The following is a 9,450-nucleotide window of genomic DNA, read 5'->3' as shown; positions in this document are numbered from 1 at the left end:
AGAAGGATCCTGTGCTGTAATAAAGTTATAATCCTCTTGTATGTAGAGTCTGTGTGGAAAGAGAAGAGTCGAGGAAAGTATGAGGCCCTAATGAGGCTTCTAACCCTAATTACCTACCCAGCTATGTAGTAGGTGTACTTATTTGAAAGTAATCTTTTGATGTTTTGACCACACGAAAAGACTTTCTCATTTGCCATATCTGTTCATATTTAATACATATAAACATGTAATTATTCAATTTATACATACTTACACCTCTGCGACCATTAGAACGAGAATGTTCCATTTCGGGAATTCTTTTTTGCACGCCATTTACCTGACCGGCGCAGTATATAGCATATCGCACTCGCACCATCGTCGAATTACCCACCCATTGGTAAACTTTATTGCAACGATATAAAGTCTACCATAGGTCAACCAAGCGTGATGCTGTTAGTTTACTCAAAATTATCCTCTTCCTTAGGTTCACATTCACAGTGAACACGCGCCCCATCCCATCCCCCTGATGTGCATGGGAACCTGAGGGGCTACCGCGAAAACCGAATTTGGCAAATTGCGGGCATTTTTCTCTGTCACTCTAATTACGCCTTCACTGGAGTAAAAGAGAAAGATACCCGCAATTTGCGAAATTCAGTTTTCGCGGTAGCCTCTCTGAATTTTGCAACTGCGCCGCCATACGCCTCGGTTTTAGAGCGATGCAATTTGGCGCTAACATAAAATAGTTCAGAAGTTTCTAAAAAAATAGTCTAATTAGAATTATTTTTGATAATTTGGCTTCTAAAACTTTACAGGGAAATCTAGAATTTTTGAATACCTAAATATTATAAATTGAATAGGATTAAAAGCAAGACTACGTATTGCTACCTACTATTTAATGTGGTATTTATGCGGAATAGAAAACAACTTTCTCAATACTCCATGATTCTTCCTTTATTTGGCACACAGCTTTATTCACAGCAAAAAATATCTCAATTAAAAAAGTAAGGTCAAATATTGCGACGTTTACCTTGCAGAAACAATGTGTGTGATCCAGTCTTTATAGTGTGCTAAGTCCAATATTACGAACGGGAGCCCTCTGCCTTTGGAGTCACCCCACGTAAATATACCGACGAACTCTGATTTGATCGCCAATACTGCTCCAGGGGCTAAGATAAAACGTGACGTCAGTAGGTACCTATGTAGAAAGCCGATAGAAGTCCGGAATTGTAGATGGCAGTGCCGAACTAAGAACTAACCAAGAAACAACGTTGTTCAGCGTCTCAAATTTTGCTTAACGAACGAATGAGACGCAATGCACATTGGACTAATAAATTAGACAGACTTTAGAATTAGACTATTACGTCCTTCAAGTTTTTCTGAGAACGATAAGTTTAGCTCAAAAGCAGCTAGTTACTCGAATCACTAAAAATTTAATTCTCATGAAAATCATGAAATGGACTCAACATTTCCGAACGCTGTTGACGTCGTATTTAATCATTTACCTACGATTGTCTTTATAATTAACGTGAGGTGGGTCTGTAGGTAGGTACCTGAAGCTGTGCCGGCCCGAGCCCTTGATCAGGGTAGAGCGAAATCGGGTTTTGGCGCCCTTCGTTGAAGTTTTCAAGCGTATTTTCCACCCCCCCTCCCCCCCTCGCCACACTGGCGTCTTTTAATTTTTTTTTCTCATATGCCATTTTGGCGCCCCCCTTGCCATCCGGCGCCTACAGCGGCCGCTCCACTCGCTCTACCCTAGATCCGGCCCTGGGTACCTGTGTCAAGTTTTCTACGTACATGACTTCACAGACAGTTCTTTATAATAACCATCTTAGACAAGTCATGGGTCATGAGTCATGAATGGGTTAATAGACCCCTATAGTGTCTAATATACTTACTTAGTGTCCAATACGAGTATATATGTACCTACCAATAATAGATACTAACCTATAGACACATTCCGTCTCTCCGTCATTGTTACGCAGTGTTCATAATCCCTAATATCCACAACTGGCGAAACGTACAGCTTACATTTTTCCGGCGACAACGGCTGAACGGGATTTTGTACCACGTGACCTTTTGAAAATTTGTTATTGTTATAATATAATACCTACTATTACACAATACATAAACTAAACTATTAGGTAGGTTATAATTTAGAAACAAGCCACAACGGTTGCACTCCGGGAGTGCCGATAGAAGTGAAAACTCTCCTCACTATGTTACCGACGCCCGGTAACACGATACATACGTTTAGCGGAGGTATTCTATTTATTTATTATATATTAATTATCATTCTCAAATTAGATCACACTTTTTCATTGACATGTTTATTTACATACTGCCATGACAACGTCAAATTATTTGAACATAGGTAAAGAGTCTTGAAAAGGAGTCCGCAACATAAATGTCAAATAACATTGAGTTTTTCTTTATTGATTTAAATGCCATTTAAATTATGAGTGGCCACCTTACGGGGTTTACGGTCACGTGATCGCCTTACGCTGTCTCAAGTTTATCATTTTTTCCCCACCTCAAAAAGTGCCCAGCGCCGCTAAAGAAGTTTTCACTTCAAAAAATGTTTAATACGAATCGAATAGTACTCGTATTACTTAAACATTTTTTGAGTAGGTGCAAACAAAGTACCTATTTTGCTGCGCACCACCCCTGCTAACTTCTGCAATCTACACATTAAATTCCGTGAGACACGTTACAGACATTAAATATATTAAAATGGGTCACTCACGTATTTTAAGTAGAAGTTGCTCGATATATGTTCCATCACGCTCCGCGATTGTTGCGCCATTTAGGGTCCTAGCTAAATTGGTTGTTCAATACTTACGCTATGGAATTTCCAATTTAGCAAGAACCCTAAATGGCGTATAACAATCACATGGTACCAACAATATAACCGTAGACGGCGGGAAGAAGTTGATAACACGCGGGAAAAAATTTAAGAAATTTGAACCTTATGCAATTTAATTTTAAGTTCAAATTTCTTCAATAAAATATCTCGAGTTATCAACTTCTTCCCGCCGTGTACCGATTTTAATATTACTCTACTTTTATAAGTACATATATGTACTTAGTATTCATTAGTTGCCCTGCCTGTAACATACCATGTACATGCCACGAATCTTCCCAACTGATCAATTTTAAATCGTTTGCACTAGTCCTAAGCGTGTAATCGTTGAAGGAGACATCGCTGATATCTACAATATAGGGATTGCATATCATAGTCATAAGCCATAACTATATTAATACCTGATGGTCACCGACTTAATAATGCTGATGGTATAAGGAATATTTTGTAAGACTGAAATTGAACTTTATGCATATGCACGTAGGTCTATGTTACTCTGTGGTCTGTGACCGATTAATCGGTCTTTGGCGTTGAACCTATGGTGCGGCTATATCGGTCATTGGCGTCCAAAAGGTTAACTGCCGATTGGTGGACCTTATATCATTGCAATAAGATTTACAAATGTCCATTTACCTGACCATGATACTGGGTGTACTTACACACGTTTGAAAATGCATGTTGAAAAGCTTCCTCGTGTTGAAACAGTCCTATGTTATTTTGGAAGTCGTCTCTGTTGAAATGAGGATGTGGCACGCTGCGAGTTATCAGTGTTTCTGATAAGTCACCTGGGAAAAATACAGTAGTAGGTAATTTTTTTGTATATTTAGGACTTAGGCCTCTTTTTGTGTGAGTGCAGTGTTCAGTTAGACGTTCTACATATAAATACCTATACTCGTGTTTGAAATTTGGAATATGAGACAGAAAGTACCTGACTCGTCTGAAGGATCAGTATTTGGTTCATACGTTATTCGCCAGCTGGGTAGAGCATAAGCCAAGTCCGGGTCAGATCGGGCAGCCACACAGTGCGCCGGTGCCAGTGACCATCGCGGACGCAACAGCAGGGAGTTGCACATATAATAGTCCGGCAGAACGTACACAACGCCTACTGGTGGGGAGTCTGACTCCTCTTCACCTATAATGAATATCCAATTATAGGGTTATAAACTGAAATAGATTTCATATACGTGGGTCATACTGAAAGTTTCTGGATTCTGTTATATGAGAAAACTTATTTTTTCTAAGTGGCCAGTCCAGGAATTTTCAGTATGACCTAAGTACCTATATATACTCGTACCTTCTAAAGAATAAGTGGCCAAAGCTAACTACAGTAGGTAGTAAGCTGAAGACGCCGGTTCGATTTCAGCCTCGACCACAGGAATGCTTACCTAGGTTAGGCGTGGCTCACTTCGCGATTTCGTCGCTTTGCTACAGGTAGCTAAAAGTACATCCGTTCCGCCCCAATTTTGGGGAAAGCCATAAGCCGCGCGTGGCGCTGTCGCCATCCAGCGGCCATATCTGTGCTGATCGTAACAGACGCGCTTTGTTAGAGAGTGAGTCTTCTGTACTTAATACTATTATTTATTCTGTGCCTAGATGGTAAATTCTCACCTACTCTACTTCTCAATATGCCTTCAAACATCTCATTCCCGTGATGTCTCACCACGTACAAGTGCACCACGAAAACGATAAACAGCAATAGCAGGATGGCGAAAGTCACCACTAAATGAGTAAATAAGCATTTTTCTCCTCGCGTGAACTTTGAAGCTGGTCTTGGTTTACGGTAGACGGCTGCGCTTCTACTCGTGCCTGCAGCTTGGCCATCATTTGATACAAGCTGTGTAGATTGAGCATTTGTGTCGGAAATCTTATTGTCAGAAACGGAAGGCGTGTTGCTTATGGGCGGTGAAGACATTTTTGACGTACCTACCTGTAATTTGAGCCACCTAGATTTTTTTACCGGTAGGTACTTTTTAATAACAATGACAATATGGCGCCATCGCTTGAAAAGATTGCACCATACCTTTGGCCTGGTGTCGAGTAGATGGCGTTAATTTTTGTTATTTAACAAATTAACGCATATCAGTGAAAGAATAGGTACGGATCAAAGTCAAATGGCGTTCTAACAGTTTTAATCTTATGTCGAAGATGGCAGTAAATTTCTGTGGCTACATAATTTACTTTGACAATCCGCCTCTATTTCAAATTCTCTTTGGGGATAATTTGTAGACTAATGTAATTTCCGTTTTTGTTATTTCAAGCGGTTAATTACTTACCTATCTACGGATTAACCCGTGGAGCGCCCTAACAAGACACGTGTGCTAGTAACTAGTATAGGAGTTCCATACTACGGTAATTGGCCTGATGACAAATTTTGAAATCCCTTTTATTATTGAAGGGACACTTGTACTGGTTCCGAAAAACACAATATTTCAGCTATACTCATAAGATTTAACATAAATAATTGCATTTTTTATAGCTAGTTTTAAACTCGCGCGAAAACGCCTCGCACGCCTTTTGTGACGTCATAAATTAGTTGGTGATACACATTGTTTACATATAGTTAGGGAGGCGAATAGGGGAATTTTCGGCAATACTCGAGCGTGGCAGTTTAAGATATGAGAGATACCTTAGACCTAATAGAACAACCTTGTAAAGTATTTAGCTCTATATGTAGTGACGCGCGCCTAGGATAGACGATCAGATTAGTAAAAAAAAATGGATAGTCTGAAATACTCGAGCGCGTCAGATTAAGATATTGGGGGTTGATTTTAGTGTTTAAAGACTAAATTTAACTAATCTGACGATAAGTCCTTGACGCCGCCGAGTTATAGGGTCGCGAACTTGTAAAAAAAAAACGTTAATCCGGCATTCTCGAGCGCGATTTTTTATTTTTTTATTTTGAAGAATATAATCTTAATCTTACTAAAAATACAAAATCTGCCGGTTTCCGCATGACCGGAAGTGTGGAGGAGCCATTTCGTCTTCCTAAGAACGCGTTGCGGCATATAAGTCGCGAACGATACATTTTACAAAAAAAAAGTTTAAATAAACAAAAAAGGTAATTTTATTTTACACAAAAAAGGTCTCTTTACATTTTTGTCCAAAGTTAAAACTTTTTGACTTGAAGCATCATAAAAACTCAAACTCCCGGTCAGATTAAGAGAACCCACCAACATTTTTGTCAGATTAAAAAAATATGCTTTCAGGATACCGAGATAAACCTCCCCTATGAAAATCTGACGCGCTCGAGTATTTCAAAAAAACTTTTTTTTTTTGCATTTTCAAAAATTCATCGTAACTTATCGTCACGCCGAAATCGTCAGTTTTTTTAAAGGAAGCTTCCTTGGGGCCTACTTAACACCCCTTCCGAAAATCTGACGCGCTCGAGTAAATTTTTTTTTTGCATTTTTGACTACTTTATATGCCTACCCCCACCACGCAAACCGGCAGATTAGTATACCGTTGTTATCAGAAGCACTCGGGGCATACGTAGTATGAATATCTGACGCGCTCGAGAATGCCCAAGTAACTGTTTTTTTTTACATTTTTGAAAAACCGTACACGCCAAACCCACCGCTAAAATGGTTTTTGCCATACGAGCTTTTCTTTTCGAAATTATTTTATCTTTCTATTTTGATAGGTCTCGACGGCGCCGTTGAATTACGCCATTTAGCTACCTCGCCTCCCTAACTAATACTTACAGTTACGAATTTTCCCTTGAATCCGAATGATATTGTTAATTCAGCATTATATATTATGATTAGGGATGATAAATACATTACAAACATTAATCACAATAACTCATTTTATACAAAAACTCTCACACGGTTGCAATTTAAGATAAATTATTTAGATACATGCAAATTCTGTGTGAAATCACCGAGCGCCGGTTTTACTTTTTAATTTTTCATTTTTTCTGGTTCCGACAGCCAACATGGCAATGATAGTTCCATTCAGCCAAATAATTAAAAAAGTTTTTTGGTGAAATATCGTATTATTTAGCATTTTATTTATTTAATTACAAATAAATATTTACTTTACATCGTGTAATAATATTTTTTGGACGTAATAAATGTTTAGTGGCGAAATAATATTTTTTTGAACCTCCAAACTCTTTGGTGAGGATGTATGGATTACGGTCAATGAGGATTGATGACGTCCATAGAAGGTAGCATCCTATAGAAGTGGTCTACGCGTGCCTCCGTGAGGGACAAAACATATAAATTCGACCACTCATAGCGTCGCACTGCGCCGCTATGATTGGTCGAATTTATTTTTTATGGTGGGCAACAAATGAATTCGACCAATCACGGTGGTCAATTTACGGTGGGGAATAAAACAAGATGTGAGACTGTGACAAAGACAAACAATAATAGCGCTTTCGCTGCTACTCCTACTGAAAGATACATAAGACTATCCCATTCTGTCAGTTATCCCCCCAACTCATGCCCAATCCAGTTATACTAGATTCATGATGACGTCACTCCTTAGCTCGCTTCTGATTGGCGTTTCAGTCAAAATGGCTGATTGGAGAATTTTGCACTTTTATTTTATTGAATATATTAATCATCACAATGTTTATACTGAGATTGGTCCATTTTTTAGAACCATATTAATATATATGTTTCTTTGAAATAATTATTTTCATGATTCTTTGTTACTGTCATCAGGCCAATTCTGGGGCGCTCCAGGGGTTAAATACCTACGTTTAGTCAGCACCCACCTCCATCTTCAAGACCTCATACAAACCTTATCTCCAGTGATACTAAATCATACAAGCTGTGGAACATAACTTTACACATGCAAAGAAAATACAGATTGGCCATGGGCAGACAGTGGTTGCCACATTTTTTTAAACTATATTATAGATCAAACAATTTTTTTTTAAATAAGTTGTTCCGTTTGGTTCCTGGTTACACAAATTGATACGTCCAGGGATCGAACCCGGTTTTAACTTTTTTAGCATGTGGTCCGTTTACAAAACCTTTTGATTTTTTTAAAACAAGATAGGACTAAGTTAAGTACCAAACTGAAGAAATACATTATTATAATATCTCAGAAACAAACTTATTGTGTCAATACTGCCAATACTAACATATTACGCACTTGCACCTTACGTAGGTATAAAACCTATTATTTTGTCAAGTAAGTACCTTAATATTTTATTTAGACATCGACGGATTTTACTATTTCAAACAAGGTAGCGATTTTAGCTTAGGTATTTATTTCTAGGGCCCTTATTTGCTGTGCCTGTTTCAAATTTCAGTTTGCGGTTTCTGAGAAAAAAACGCCTGTGACGGACGGACGGACAGATATTGTTAGGTGAACCTACGGAACACTATAAAAACTTGAGTTTATACTTGTCTTAAGCGGTTTGTCTTTTTAATTAAATTTATAGTTTTAATTTTTATTTTTAACCCAAATCAAATATTAAGGCAATAATGACATTAAATAGTTAAGACTAGAATCGGATCACGCTAAGTTTTCATCCCAAGAGCTACGTTAAGTATGACGATGCTTAATATAAGCGCATGGCATGTGTGCAATTGTGCATGTGTATTCTTACTGCCAAATCTGTGCAAAGTTAGCGTGGTCAGAGTCTGACAAGAAATCGTTCGCAAGTGCATAAACAGCGGGGCAAGCACAAGTACATAAGTTCACATACTTGACGGGATAAGGCAATCTAACTCTTACTAATTATTAAACAAGTTATCTTACACGAGAAGAGAGTCGCGTTATTGCTTATGCTAACCCCCTGTATTTTGATCTTATTGGTTTTCACTACTGATTCATACGGACGAACGAACTATAGGGAATTCCCTATGTTTCAGAACATCTAAATTATTAATTAATATATCGCTAGCATGAGGAATAAAAAACTCAAGTTTTAACAAATTCACAAATGTTTATTGCAATGTCGTTACAAAAATAATGCGTACACACACAGACAAATTTTAAAGTAAGCACCTTAATAATAAATATATAAAACATTCGCACTTAGTTTGCACAAGTTGCACATGAAACAGTACATTCAAGTGTCAAAAAGCCCCTGAGCACTGTCTGCCGTATGACATTAAGTGTACTTTGACGTTGAATGTACCATTGCTTGGAAATATGCCTACAGAAGGCAAATATTATTGAAATTCTACCTAAAATAGACAACTTAAAGTCCCGTCCAAACTAATAATACGCCACTCTGTGTTGCGCAAGCGGTGTTTTAAAGTGGTAACACACTAACGCACCGCACCGCGACCTTGGAGCGTCGCACCCATAAGTGAGAGCGAGAAACAGATATCTCTTTCTCGCTCGCACTTGTGGGCGCGACGCTCCAAGGTCACAGTGCGGTGCGATAGTGTTACCACTTTTATATTCGACGGGCGGGGCACATAAGTTGGAACAAGCTCATTCCAAAGCCGACCGCCAACAGTAACACACTTTTTTGTTCCACCTGCGGTCCGCATTGTCGTGCCTTCGTGCTTTAGAAATTTAATTCATGCTACGCAGACGTATCACTAAAGATAAATCTTAACATTAAATGAATCCATCAGCGGAAAAATGTCTTAAACGGTAATTTTTCAAAACATTAAGTTCGTGTAAACTTTTTTACTGTA

General features: G+C 38.4%; 1 protein-coding gene across 2 annotated transcripts; it reads right to left on the bottom strand.

The window, feature by feature from the left end:
- Positions 1-936: 936 nt before the first annotated feature.
- Positions 937-4,762, bottom strand: LOC134661144 (chymotrypsin-2-like). Of its 2 annotated transcripts, XM_063517094.1 has the most exons (6): positions 4,448-4,762; positions 3,768-3,971; positions 3,499-3,624; positions 3,096-3,188; positions 1,924-2,052; positions 937-1,145 (listed from the first exon to the last, which is right to left on the bottom strand). In XM_063517094.1, exons 1-6 carry the CDS (start codon positions 4,749-4,751, stop codon positions 1,003-1,005), a joined length of 999 nt encoding a protein of 332 aa, XP_063373164.1. In that variant the 5' UTR covers positions 4,752-4,762; the 3' UTR covers positions 937-1,002. The 2 variants fall into 2 exon arrangements, with proteins under 2 accessions (XP_063373164.1, XP_063373165.1); XM_063517095.1 differs by lacking the exon at positions 3,096-3,188.
- Between the last annotated feature and the right edge of the window lie 4,688 nt (positions 4,763-9,450).

The sequence above is a fragment of the Cydia amplana genome, chromosome Z (genome assembly GCF_948474715.1).
Source record: "Cydia amplana chromosome Z, ilCydAmpl1.1, whole genome shotgun sequence".
Lineage (NCBI taxonomy): Eukaryota > Metazoa > Arthropoda > Insecta > Lepidoptera > Tortricidae > Cydia > Cydia amplana.
This window is presented reverse-complemented; position numbering and strand designations above follow the sequence as displayed.

Coding starts and splice junctions, on each gene's coding strand:
- LOC134661144 (XM_063517094.1), bottom strand. CDS start 4,751: ATGTCTTCACCGCCCATAAGCAACACGCCTTCCGTTTCTGACAATAAG. Junction 3,972..4,447: donor CATATTGAGAAGTAGAGTAG/GTGAGAATTTAC, acceptor TATTCATTATAG/GTGAAGAGGAGTCAGACTCC. Junction 3,189..3,498: donor ACATGCATTTTCAAACGTGT/GTAAGTACACCC, acceptor CCTATATTGTAG/ATATCAGCGATGTCTCCTTC.